The 13,777-nt window shown below is 40.1% G+C and overlaps 1 protein-coding gene across 1 annotated transcript in view; it reads left to right on the top strand.

Moving 5' to 3' along the window:
- si:ch211-220f16.2 (golgin subfamily B member 1) overlaps positions 1 to 13,777 on the top strand; it is a 105,563-nt gene that overhangs the window by 45,109 nt on the left and 46,677 nt on the right. Inside the window, exons 7-15 of the mRNA XM_034184597.1 lie at positions 112 to 312; positions 405 to 527; positions 617 to 730; positions 1,641 to 1,941; positions 3,118 to 3,233; positions 3,323 to 3,440; positions 3,572 to 3,663; positions 3,753 to 3,903; positions 12,444 to 12,550. Coding sequence (XP_034040488.1) covers positions 112 to 312; positions 405 to 527; positions 617 to 730; positions 1,641 to 1,941; positions 3,118 to 3,233; positions 3,323 to 3,440; positions 3,572 to 3,663; positions 3,753 to 3,903; positions 12,444 to 12,550 — 1,323 coding nt within the window. The remainder of the gene's footprint in view (positions 1 to 111; positions 313 to 404; positions 528 to 616; positions 731 to 1,640; positions 1,942 to 3,117; positions 3,234 to 3,322; positions 3,441 to 3,571; positions 3,664 to 3,752; positions 3,904 to 12,443; positions 12,551 to 13,777) is intronic.

Raw genomic sequence — 13,777 nt, 5'->3', positions numbered from 1 at the left:
TCAATTTCAAGCCCTTCATGAGAGTCTGACAGGAACTGTATGTGTGATTATAATGCAGCTTGTTTCAATCTGTCTGTATTATTGGTATTTAACTGAGCGTCTTTTCATCAGGCTGCAGAGGAGAGTGGAGCAGTACAGCAGGACAGTGGAGCGGTGCAGGAGCTGCAGCTGCTGGTGCAGAGTCTGACCACAAAGGTGGGAGAAGCGGAGGAGCGCTACAGTTTGCTTCAAGAGCAGACTGAGAGCCTCAGAAACCTGCTGGCAACAGAGAAGGAGCAGTACAGTCAGAAGGAGACCATGTATAAGCAGAATGTGCGTTGTTGATGCTGCTCCTTATTTTGCCTCCATGAGGTTTAGCTGTCTTTTGGTTATGCTCGTGATGGATATTTTCTTTTCTTCTGTAGATCCAGACATTTAAAGACATAATTCTTCAAAAAGATAACCAGTTGACACAGGTCAGCCAGATGCATGAACAGGAGCTCTTCAGGCTTGCTGCAAAGTCTGATGCCAGTGCCGACTTGGAGCAGGTGGTGACTTCATTTGTCTAATTGACATATTTTGGCACACAGTACACTACACTAAGTTTGAAGTAAATCTGTTTTTATTTCCCTTTAAGCTTTTGAAAGCTCTCAAGCAGAAGCTTCATGAGAAGGAGGAGGTGCTGCTGGGTAAAGCTCAGGTCATTGATGTTCTCCAAGGAGAAGTGGATGGCAGAGATGAGCAGATTAAGGTCAGAAAGAATGCACAACCATGTTTTAACTTCTCCCACAAGTTAAACTAGAGCACTGCACTCGTAGATCTCAAACCTCCACCAGAACTCGTTTAATCAAATTTTTACCTTGGAAAAAACTTTCAAGGTCAAAGTCCTGTTAGAAGTGGCTTTTCATTAGCTAAAATATTAAACTAAATATTGACCAAAAGGGCTTTTCAATGGTAAAATCAGATATTCGCCAAGTCTGCAATGCAGATCAGTCTATTCATTGAAAGTGCCAGTTTACACCGCACTGTCACAAATGGGAGTGATTGAGGCACTTTTGATTGAGATATAATGCAAAATGTACATCAAATGGGCTTTTCGTTATTAAATTCAAATGTACACAAAATCCACAGTCCGGATCAGATCCAGATCAAACTTTGTCAGGTGATAGTGAGTGCCAGTCTGCACCTCACTTTCAAATATGACATTGATTGGGACAAGTTTGATTAAGATACAATGTAACGTACATTAAATGGCTTTTCAATATTAAATATAAATGGCCACAAAATCTGTAATCTGGATCAGATCGGGACCAAACTTTATCAGTCAATAAAGGACACCATCCTACACAATGTTGTCACATGAAAGAAATTTGATCTTTTTTGAGTTATGAACTTTTGAAAATTCATTCAATGTTAAAGATAGGGATTTTTCCTGACTTTGACCTATGACCTTGAAAATGTAATCAGTTCTTGCCTATCAAGATTTGAATCTTCAGTAAAAATGTCATAATGATATATGAAAAACTGTGGGTTCCAGGCTTTTCACAAACACGCAAACAAACGGGCGTAAAACATAACCTTTGCCAATTTTGGTTGAAGTTATGACCCACCTTCTTTGTTCTACTGACTTGTCATTTCAACTTCTCACCTTCTCCCTGCAGGAGCTAACAGAGCGGCTGCGGCGGCTGCAGGTGGAGCGAGAGAGCCTGGAATCCAGGATGGAGGCAGAGAAGCATGTGATGCGTGCTCAGGTTCGTGACCTGATGGAGAAACACCAGGTGGAGGTGCAAAGAATGATAGAGCAGCATCAGGCACAGATGGCCCAAACCCAGCAGGACCTTCTGAGGCAACTGGAGGAGCTGAGGAAGGCCTCCAGTCTGCAGAAGTCAAACCTAGAGGCCTCAGACAGCCGAATCTCACCCACTGACTCAGCCTCTGTTGAAAGGCTGGCTGAACTGGAAGGTTGGCATTCATGTTCTGTTGATTTTTCATTCATGTGCATTATATCTAAGTGTGATGAAAAAGTTTTAGGCACACTCACTGCACCTAAAAACCCTTTGAGAAATAATGAAAACTTGGTAAATATTTATTAAGAAATATTAACCTTTTTAAAAACATATTTTCATTTAGTTATTAAAACACCATCCCCAATCCCCAATTTAAATCCATCTAGCAAATAATATCTATTTGTGTTAATGCACTTTTTGCAGTTATTTTTACCCGAGGCCAAAATATGGCCATCGGGTATTGCAAAGACCTGGCGTCCGTCCATTTGTCCATCTGTCCGTCTGTCTGTGTTCAGCATAAGTCCAGTTCTATTCCTGCCACAGTCTTCAAATTCACAGGGAACATTCTTAGGACACAGACTTTGGAGAAGTTCGAAGATGGCTAACCTTGACATATTTTAAGAGGTTAAAAAGTTGCATTCTGTACCTAATTTTTTTGGCATGCTCCAGCGGACATTAGCCTGGTGACGTCACATGCTGCTGGCTAGGTGGAAACTCTGTTTCGTTTGTGTGTAAATATAACCTCTTTGTCATATGTTATGTAAAAGCTAGCAAGAAATAAACACTTCTGAAACTGAAAACACTGTTTTTAGAACCTAGTAATACTCCTGAAGTGATTTAAAAGCCATTTAGCAGATGTTCGTGTTCAAGGGGTTCAGTTTAGTTTTTGAGTGGCGGGGGTGACATCCAGTCAGAGTTGAGTTGCACCGTAACGTCACAGTCTGGTTGCTCGCTGCAAACTCACTTTAGTTTTTGGAACCTAACTACTTAAATTACTTAAACAACTGCAAATTATATAGAACACAATGCTCATACGGCCGAGGGTATTTTAGCATTGCGTTATATTATTATTGTGTTATCAGCACCACCTGCCATGTTCAAGGGAGATAAAAAATAATTACAAAAAAGTAAAGGTTTAAATTTGCATTCCCCTTTCTTTTTTCCATTTTGCAAGTAGTTTAATACTACAACTTCAGGTTTTCTGTCTTAAAAAAAAATATTGACAGCACAGTGATGGCATTGGTGAAATGCAATATGGGATCTCTGCTGACAGGTTCTGCGTTTCATTACTTTTAAGCCATTAATGTTAATATTTATTTAAAGTAATCAGAACTTTTTTTTTTTTTAATAGCCCAAGCAAAGCACAAAACGGATGAGGCCAGCAAATCAGAGGCCAAGTTTCTGAAAATGAAAGCCTGGTCCAAATCTCGAATCAGACAGTTGGAGGAGGAGTTGAAGAAAAGCCAGGTCAGGCTGTAAATTTTAATAATTATTGCTATTTACCAATGTTTCAAAATTTTATTTATTTATTTATTTTTTTACTACGTGCACTTTAGTCTGGAGTTGCACCTCCGGACCTGATGGCCTTGCGTAATCGTGTCATATCCCTGGAGGAGGAGCGTGAGGAATACCTCTGGAAACTTGACCAGTATGAAGAGCTAAGAATGAAAAACGGTACCACATTTTAAATATAAAGTCATAGAAACAGCCAGTAGTTTGGAGAATTTTGCAACAACATCAGTAAAATTGTGTCTGTGATGTGATTGTGCATATTTGTTGAACAGTGTGTGTCTGTTTGTGATTAGAAATGCTTGAGGCTAAGCTGGTCGTATACGAGGAGCAACAGAGGACACTACAGGCAGACCTGGAACAGTTCACCAAGAGGGCTGCCTCTCAGGTCAGGGAGCTTAGTCCTGGTTCTGAATTTCTCTTTCATTTAGTCTTCATTTAGTGCACCATAGAAAACCTAATTTCCTCTGCCCACAGGCCAGTGAATCAGGAAGTGCAGATGACACTCAGAGCCAAGTCCTGGAGTGGCAGGAGATGGTCACTGAAGCGGTCACTGCCAGAGACCGGGCCAGGGAGGAGAAGGCTGCCATGGTGCTCCGGATTAACCACATGGAGGAGGAGCGAGAGGGTAAGGCTGTTACCTAGATTACAGACTCATTTGATCAGCTGTTTGACTAAAGGTGGAATGAACAGCAGACCTGACCCCAACTAAACTTTTGCTTAAGTGGCACACATTTGACTGTGACTTTATTACACAGTACTGCCCTAAACCCTCACAGAAAGTCAAGTCAAGTCAGCTTTATTGTCATTTCTACAATACATCACAGACATATTGAGAACTGAAATACCTCATCTCTGGACTCCCTGACCTCACAAAAGAAGGTATTTAAGAAATATAATAAAGTATAAATATCAAGTGTAGAGATCTAACAGCTGTAAAAAAAAAAAAAAAAAAAAAGTTGTAATAGTGTAATTGTAACAAAATTATACAAAAGGTAAATTGTAAACAAACAAATACTTGTAGTGCAAAGTGGAAGGACAACATTCAGCAGTAATGGATATGTGCAAATTCCATGACCAGAGCAAGAATATATACAGTTGTTGATCATTGTGCAGAGAGTATTGTATGTATAAAGTGCAATATCTTCACAGCAGCTTAGGTTAGGGAGGTTAGGGAATTGGCTGGAGTGGAAAGTGAAACAGTCCAGTTTGTGTTTATGTGTGAGTGGAGGGCAGCAGGGGGAAAGGGGGCAAAGCAGGGAGGGAGTTGAGTGTCCTGACAGCCTGGTGGAAAAAGCTGTCTCTCAGCCAGCTGGTCTTGGCCTGGAGACTGCGCAGTCTCCTCCCCGACGGCAGCAGGCTGAAGAGACTACGTAATGGATGAGTGGGGTCACTTACGATCTTAGTGGCTTTCTGGGTGAGGCGAGTGTTGTACAGTTCTTGGAGGGGTGGGAGAGAGGTGCCCGTGATCTTCTCCGCTGCAAAATGAATAGAATCACCATTTTACCCCCTGGATAAATAGGCATTTCCTGCTGAAAATGTATTGTTTATTAGCTGTTTGTGAGTATAATGTAACAAAGTTACTTGTTGGAAAAGGAATGCAGTCTAAGCCTGACAACTTGGTGTAGTTTAATTTTATGTGCTCTGGTCTCACACAGCATGTACTGGATTAGAAGAAAACAATGAAAGCGCATGTTACTATCCAGTTTGAAACCTACAGTTTCACGTCATAGCAAGGTGCAACTTGATGAAAGGATGAGGCTGTGCTGGCTTGTTTATTTACTTGTGGCAGGTGTTGTTGGACTTGTGTTTCACACATTTACAAGCACAAGAATTCTGTCAATGTGCGTTGCTATAGTTATCAGTCAGTAATTTGGTTTTGCAGCAGCATCTCTCAACAAATGATTATTTTCCACACCAAGGTCAGACACAGCTTCAGGGGAAGGGGTGCCCCCCTCACCACCAAAATCTAAAAGCCTTTTTGTAAGACAATCTGGGAAGCTAAATATTGACTTTTTTAATACTTAAATTTTACTTTCAACATTGGAAATCTTGTATTTCTGCACATAGGGGCTTTCATCAGTCAGCCTTTGTTGATGCAAGACCCTTCTCGTATTTTATCACACATTTGTTCAGCAGCAGCACCCCCTCCTCTAGATCTGCTTCTTTCTTAAAAGACTGACAGCATACAGAAACAAAATTGGGGGGGGGGGGAATTGTCACTGTCCAAATACGTATGGGCCTGGGTATATCTTGCATTGTGGAAACTGAAGGAACACCACAGAAATGAAATTCTTAGTTCACGGAGGAGACAGTTTTCTGATATGGTCTGTTTATGGTTGTTGGGGCATTGAGCGAGTTGTGGTTAAGAGTGATTTGCAGTAACTTTCATGATTGGTTATTTATTATTCAGTCATTAAACAGGCCATGCTAACCACGTGCTCTACTCCAACACTATATTTGCTAAATAATATTCAGTTATTTCACATTTAAATGCGATTATTAATCACAGCGAACTCGGGCACACACTAACGTGTTCACTGTATTTTAGCGTGTGCTGCGTGATGTTGACCTCACACTCTCTGCTGTCTGAACCATTTCTGTTTGTCTTTGTTCTTTTTCCCCCTCGTTCTCTTTGGTGTCAATGGGGAGCATTTGTTTGACTCCCACGCTGCCTCCCATCTCGTGGACGTCAGCCCCCACTCCCCCTCTCCAGGCCCCGGCTCCAGGGATGGGAGCAGCCACACAGAACAGTTTCCCATCAGTTTTGTGCATGCAGGCTCCTCCACACCTGCTGTGGTGCTGCTGCTCGCTGTGCTGTCTGTTGTTTGCCAGCACTGTTCACCGTGGTGAATTACAGGCAGCACAGTGCCATGCAGCATGTCACAGTTTGTCATTTTAGTTACTCCACTGTTGTGTTTCTCTACCATTCCTCTGTCCTTCTTTTTCTCTGGGTGTCAGTTTGTTCTTCCCTTATTTAATTGTTGAAATAGAAAACTGCAAACAGTTTTGGTCAACTCAAACGTGTCTTAAATAATCTACTTTTGGTGTTTGTAGTTGTTAAATGTACTGTGGCTAAAATGAAGTACCTTAATGCAACAGCATTAATTGCTGCGCCATGATAACCCATTTAGCAGCAGTTCTTTGCAGAATATTTACAGGTTCAGGTCAAGCTGTTCTGGATTGACTCGACTCAGCCTGCTTGCATACTGTGACATTTTGATTCAAGAGTTAATTTGATTTAAACCATTGTGTATCCATAAAATAATGACTTATTCTGGTATTAAAGTGGTTTTAATTGATCAGGCTTTAAATATTACCAAGCCAGTCGGGTAAAAGTTTAATGTGAATTCAGTTTGACATTTTATCTTGTTACACTGTTGTTGAACAAAACAAGTCATTTGAAAATGTCTCTGGGATTCAGAGAGATAATTAAATTCTGAGTCTTAATATTTTTAAACAATTTAAAAAATTGAAATAAATTATTGCAATCATAGAAAGTGAAAAATAAAATGAAAATTATCCATTCCACTTAACATAACCCTACTACGGTCACATTAACTACAAGCAATGGAGACCAAGTGATTTCATTTTCAGTCATAATGGGCATTTTGCAGTAATAAGAGACAACGGCCACAATATCAACTGCTTGATGGGGCCAGAATAGATAAGAAGTCTATTTTATGCAGAGTGATGCAACATGCCGACTGCCAATCAGTTGGCTGCTCGCTCGAACAAAATAAGCAAAGATTGCGGAAACACGCCAAAATGGCTTATTTCTGTATAAATCAAATGTGCTTGGAATTTTTCCTCAAATATTTTATAAAGGTTAGAGAGAAATAAACACTTCTAAATCTAAACATGCTGTTTTTATAACCAGATAACACCTCTTACAGTGAGGTAAATAAGTATTTGATCCACTGTCGATTTTGCTAGTTTTCCCACCAACAAGAATGGAGAGGTCTGTAATTTTTATTGTAGGTACATTTCAACTGTGAGAGACAGAATAAAAAAAAAAAATCAGAAAATCACACTGTATGATTTTTAAATAATGAATTTGCATTTTATTGCATGAAATAAGTATTTTATCACCTACCAACCAGCAGGAATTCTGGCTCTGACCTGTTTTTTCTTCTTTAAGAAGCCGTCCTATTCTGGACTCTTTACCTGTGTTAATTGCACCTGTTTGAACTGGTTCCCTGTATAAAAGACACCTGTCCACACACTCAATCATGCTCCAACCTGTCCACCATGGCTAAGACCAAAGAGCTGTCTTAGAACACCAGGGACAAAACTGTAGACCTGCACAAGGCTGGGATGGCCTACAGGACAACAGGCAAGCAGCTTGTTGAGAAGGCAACAACTGTTGGTGTAATTATTAGAAAATGGAAGAAGCATAAGATGACTGTCAATCTTACTCAGTCTGGGGCTTCATGCAAGATCTCGCGTCATGGGGTAAGGATGATTCTAAGAAAGCCCAAAACTACACGGGGGACCTGGTCAATGACCTGAAGAGAGCTGGGATCATGGTCCCCCGTTTGAAGTTCACCAGTAACCATCTGGATTATCCAGAGGAGGCATGGGAGAAGGTCATGTGGTCAGATGAGACCAAATAGAGCTTTTTGGTATCAGTTCCATTCACTGTGTTTGGAGGATGAGAACAACCCCAAGAACACCGTCCCAACTGTGAAGTTTGGGGTAGAACCTTCATTTTTGGGTGTGCTTTTCTGCAAAGGACACAGGACGACTCTACCATATTGAAAGGAGGATGGATGGGACCATGTATCACTAGATTTTGGCAAACAACCTCCTTCCCTCAGTAATAGCATTGAAGATGGATTGTGGCTGGGTCTTCTAGCATGACAATGACCCAAAACACACAGCCAGTGGCTCTCTTTTTTTTTTTTTTTAGATTCTGTCTCTCACAGTTGAAGTGTACCTACGATAAAAAATTACAGACCTGTCCATTCTTTGTAGGTGGCAAAATCGACAGTGGATCAAATACTTATTTGTCTTACTGTAAATGACTTACAAGACATGCTACGAAGTTACTTATTAGCATCCTAACTAGTAATACAGGAACCTAACTTTGAAGGACATTGGACTGAAACAAATCAGTGGACTTTGGATCAGTTAAGGAGTCAAGCACGGAGCAAAAACCCATAGTGACGGTTTTGGGTTTTTCTGTCCTTTCTTTGGGTTTTTCTGTCTATTTTTAAACATTGGCAGCAGGTAGCCACGAGCTGGCTCCACCCCGGGAACACCCTTCAAAGGACAACCACCAACTGCATGTCTTCCTCATTTGTAGCTAATGTGACTGTAGGGTGATAAAGCAGACAACTGTGATATAAACATAGTTAAACAATCTCTCGTTATGAACGTGTGAAACTGCTGATTACTTTGGGCTTGTGTATATAAATATAATGGTTCTGTGGCATCACATTCTGAGGCATAAACAGAATAAAATTTATCTCTGCGATAACATCATAAGGCATACTTCAAGCTTTGAGTCACATTTAGAGGACATTATGGCCAAAACATCAGTTTTTCATTTTGAGTCTGTAGGTATTTGTTTCTGATGTAAAACTTTCTCAGGAATATGGAAATCAATCTGCACACTCTTCATTACTTTTGATGCCACAGGTCATTTATTGGTGAAAAGTTACAAACAAAGTCCATCTGGGGAAAATCATAGCAATCATATGTTAAAATAAGTGTATTAAAGACCATTTTCTCAACATATGGGTACATATTCAGCACAGTGTTGCTAGGAAACAGAATTTTTTACCACAGCATCATTCCTGCCTCACATGGGTCAGCACAAATTGATCAGCAAGATCCAGCAAGCAAGTTTAGGCATTCTTTCCTGCTGACTCACTCAATATTGAACATATTCTGATGGCTTTGACTGATTATTCTCTTTACAAAAGCAATAACAATCAGATTACTTTATAATGTTCAGAATGTTTTCAATTTTAAAAAAACGCAGTGATTTTGTCATTTAAAAAAAAAAATCATCTTTCTCATATTAGGCCAATACAGAATTAACTTGTTATAGCCTATCAAAGTGAGCACACCAAGTTCAATTTTGGTGACTTAACTATCAAAATTGAATCAGATTGTTTTGTTTTTTGTTTTTTGTTTTTTTGGGGGGGGGGGGGGGGGGGGGTGCATTGTAATGTTGCCATGTAATTTTTCACGCTTTCAAACTCTATGGAATTTCTTATCTTATACTAGTAATTGCTACCTTTGGCTATAATTCAGTTAAGCACAAAATTCTGCAAAAATGATGTATCATACACACACAAACCTTTAAAAACCATCACTACAGGAAGAAAGCAAGGTGAAATTCTTACCTAAATGTGCAAAAGTTCCTATGGATATTGTCACTGGACTTCTGCAGCAATGTCTTGTAAGAATGGCCATGATATATGCTGAAATAACTTAAAAAATGCTTATTCACAAGAACAGAACATAATCTAAGGTTCAAAGAAAGCCATTACTTTATTCAATTTCAACACAGATATGTGATACTTTAAATTATTTTTCTCACAAAAAAATGAATGTTTTTGGAAACATTTCACTTAAAATTCATATTTGGATATGAAAGACATATTTGTACAGTTTTGATAACTTTTATCTGAAAAGTACACAATCTATGGCATGAGAAACACTCAAGGTTGTGTTCACAAGTTTATTTTCTAGGGATGTGAATCATACAACAACTCACGATTCAATTCGATTCCGATTCTTGGGGTGACTATTCGATTCAGAATCGAGATTCGATTCAGAATCGATTTTCGATTCAAAGAGCTCTGAGAAATAGTTATATTACTTAAAAAAAAATTATGTTTAAGAAAATGCAGCTTTACAAGGTTAATCAAGTGATTCTAGATGTAAATTTACTTATCTGCTTTCCTCGTTCATAGTTGGCTGGCAGTTTAGCGAAGCGCTGGTCAGTAGTTGGTAGATACCGCTGCTCCCCTCTTTTACCTCCAAGTGATAGCGTAGCATGTGGGCGTGCGGATTTGAAGTGTTTCCGAAGTACTTGACTTTCATTTTGCAGATTCTGCACACTACATGAGTGATGTCAAGCTCCTTCTTATGCAACAAATAATAAAATCCAAAATGTGCCCAAACATTTGCCTTCAGCAAAGACAGTGCTGGCTGAATTAGCTCTTCGTCCGCCATGCTATGCTACAGCCACTGAACTCTGCAGCTCACGAGTGTTTGAAACATGCCGGACCACCCCCTCTCACGGGGACGCTGTAGTACGGAAGCCGTTGCCTGACAAATAGTACACGCAGCGAGTAGCAAGATTATGTTTAAAAAATGCTTTCTAAAAATCAATTCTTGGACATTTTGGATCGATTCAGAATCGTAATAAATAAGAAGCGAGATTCGGATGTGAATCGATTTTTTTCCGACACCCCTGTTATTTTCATTTTCACCAGATTGTTTTCACACAAATGTCCTTTAAATGTGACTCCAACTTTAAAGCTTGTCATAAGAACAACAGTTTTCTCTTTGAGTACTTCCTGTGTCTCCTGTTTTTACTTAAACAGTTCATGTCTTCTAATAATGACTAAACTGTTTTTTTTTTCCGGCAAGATATCTGAAGCATTCGGTGAAAAATATTGTTTCCTTAATTTGTACTCTAACGTGCTTGTGAGAAAACCTGCCCCTTTGCTTAAGTAACTTTGCTATTTCCATTGTCATCCCCACTGACCGCCGTTCCACTTGATGGAAGGCTGGTCCTTCCTGCTCCACCCTTTGCTTCGAGCTGCTTCTAGCCACCCTCACCTTTTTCTCTGCCTAATGCATCGAAATCAGCCTGTTGTCACAAAACAGATGGGAATGTGTTTCGATCATCCTGTTCGTGCCTTGTCACTTTGGCAGTGCCCTTTGTGCTGCAAAATGAAAATACAAATCACAGTTAAAGTGGATTCCCTTCAAGATTGTCATATTTCTGGTTTCACACTATGAATGGCTGCTCATGTTTCCTTTTGATGAAGCAGTTATGAAATGTTTGCCTTTGAGAGATACTGTGAAAAATTGGCTTTTTTTCTTTCTCACTCCCTTTTGCACCCCTACATATTTGATTGCAGCTTTTCTTCTCTTTCTGTGCAAACTCAGTGTGCACGGCTCTGATCTGAATGATGCTTTTGAACTATTTCCCCATGTGTTCACATACGAGGTCTGTCCGTAAAGTATCGTACCTTTACGAAGCCTCCGCGCGGCTTTCCATGACAAAATCTCTTGTTAAAAGTGAAATCTGCCGGAAAATGGCTGATGTCCAGGTCTTGTGATAACCAGAGAAAGAGCACACGACGGTCTGGTATCCACAGAGCCATCAGCTTAGAAATGATCCAGTGGTTTGTGCCGGGTCGTCGCAGCTCGCAGCGCGGCGCACCGACCGTCCTTTAAAGGGGTCCTTAAACCTGTAGTTAAAGTCCTTATTCTCTGTGAAGCCCGTAAAATTTTCACTGAAAGCCAGATAAATTTTTCGAATGGTTTCCAGGTGCCAGTCTCTAACAGCTTCTGAAAAAATTCTGATGGAAAAAAAGTCCTTTTCATTCCGCCATTTCCAGACAATGAAAATCCGACGAGGGGGCGGGACCACTCCTTCCACAAGGCGTGCTCACAGGCGAATGACGTCACCGACAGGCGTGGAAAAACTCACGCATGCGCACGAGGGTTCAAGCATGTCTGACGTAAAAACATATGAATGAAATCCATATAGTTTTTGAAAAAAATAAAAAGGTACGATACTTTACAGACAGACCTCGTATGCAGGAGTCCAAATATATGTGTAGTCTGAAGTAATGCTTTCTTCTTCTGCATTTATTTCTCTCATTCTTTGTCTTCATTTGTATGGTTTGTCTGCTGTGTTTTAGTATTGAAACTTTTTGCAACTACGTTTGCCTCTTTGTCACTGCCTTCATCAGAATTGCCCATATCTGTGCCCTCACTTTGGCTGGCTTCTCAGATTTGTTTTTCTGTCACTAAAAATGTCTTGTTTCATTGTGGCCTCATTCTGTCCATCACCTTTGGTATCCACACCACACCTACATACATCCACAATCCACACCAACCTTCTCATCCCCTTTCTCTGTGGCACAAAACTGATTGAGGATGACTGGTTCTTTCCTGGCTGCTCCGATCCAGCACTGGCCACTCGGCAGCGGGAGTTGGAGGAGGAGCTGGCCCAAGCTCGGGTGCTCGAACAACACAGAGCCAAGAAGCTTGCTGCTCCTGCTCAGCGTAGCCTGCAGGTAGGTGGTCACACAAATTGTGCTTGTGCTGTGACATCAGTTATCACTTTTGGTTGACAAATTTGACAGAATATAATAAACATGTTTTCTTCATGGTTATGTTAAACCAGTGAGACTCGGGATGCGCTCCTTTTGCCGTTTTTCAGTCCCAATTGATGTCCCAATTTCAGAATTGAAGAAATAGGGAAGATATTAGAAAAGAGCCCAGCTCCATGACAAGAGGGCTTTGAAAGAAAGGAATCAGTGAAGTCTGTACAAAGAAAAGACTGCTAGTAGAAACATTCATATTCATAGCATACATTTATGACTGTACAATTACCTCCAGACATCTCCCCTGTAACCCTCTTGTGATTTGTGTTTACCCACGTTGGGTCTTAAGCGATATATTAATAGAATTTCACCAAGATGTCCAGCAGGTTATTATATAGCAGGTTAGTGCCAATTACCAGTGACCTTAAATGCAACCCCATGACACAGGAGCTGTTGGGCAGGCTCACAATGGTACAGTGTGCAGTCTATGTATTAATTAATGTCTGTGGTTATAATAAAACATTAGTATAAATCTAAAGCATAACTGTTAACATTTGAAAACTCGTATGATGAAGGCTGCAACATGCCTTTCATAGGGTTATGGATGTGTATTATATTTCCAAAGAGCTCAGCAAACAGTGAGTCTGTGAACACACCGTCCTGCACACAGACTGACCACTGCGCTCTGGTCAATGTAATGTGTTCCATTACAGAAAACAAACTGCATTGTATTGTAATTTTAGCCTTTCCACAGTCAAGCAGGAAAGTTTTTTTTCAAGATACAGTAATAAAATAAAAACTAAAGCTGTCTGTAAAATCAAAGATCCGTATTATCTCCAATCTGCTTGTTTTGTGCTCTGACATGTACTGTTAACTGTGGGGCCTTACATGTGTCCAGGTGTGTGTCCTTCCAAATTATGTCCAATCAACTGAATTTACCCCAGGTGGACTCCACTTAGGCTGTAGAAACATCTCAAGGATGATCTGTGGAAACAGGATGCACCTGAGCTCAATTTTGAGCTTCATGGCAAAGGCTGTGAATACTTATGTACATGTGATTTCTTAGTTGTTGTTTTTTTTGTTTGTTTGATTTTTTTTTTTTTTTTTTTTTTTTTCAAAAATCTCAAACTTATTTCACATTGTCATTATGGGGTATTGTGTGTTGAATTTTAAGGGGAAAAAAAAAAGGAATTTCAT

The sequence above is a fragment of the Thalassophryne amazonica genome, chromosome 2, assembly GCF_902500255.1.
Source record: "Thalassophryne amazonica chromosome 2, fThaAma1.1, whole genome shotgun sequence".
Classification (NCBI taxonomy): domain Eukaryota; kingdom Metazoa; phylum Chordata; class Actinopteri; order Batrachoidiformes; family Batrachoididae; genus Thalassophryne; species Thalassophryne amazonica.
The sequence above is the reverse complement of the archived record's forward strand: the minus strand, read 5'-3'. Positions and strand labels throughout refer to the sequence as shown.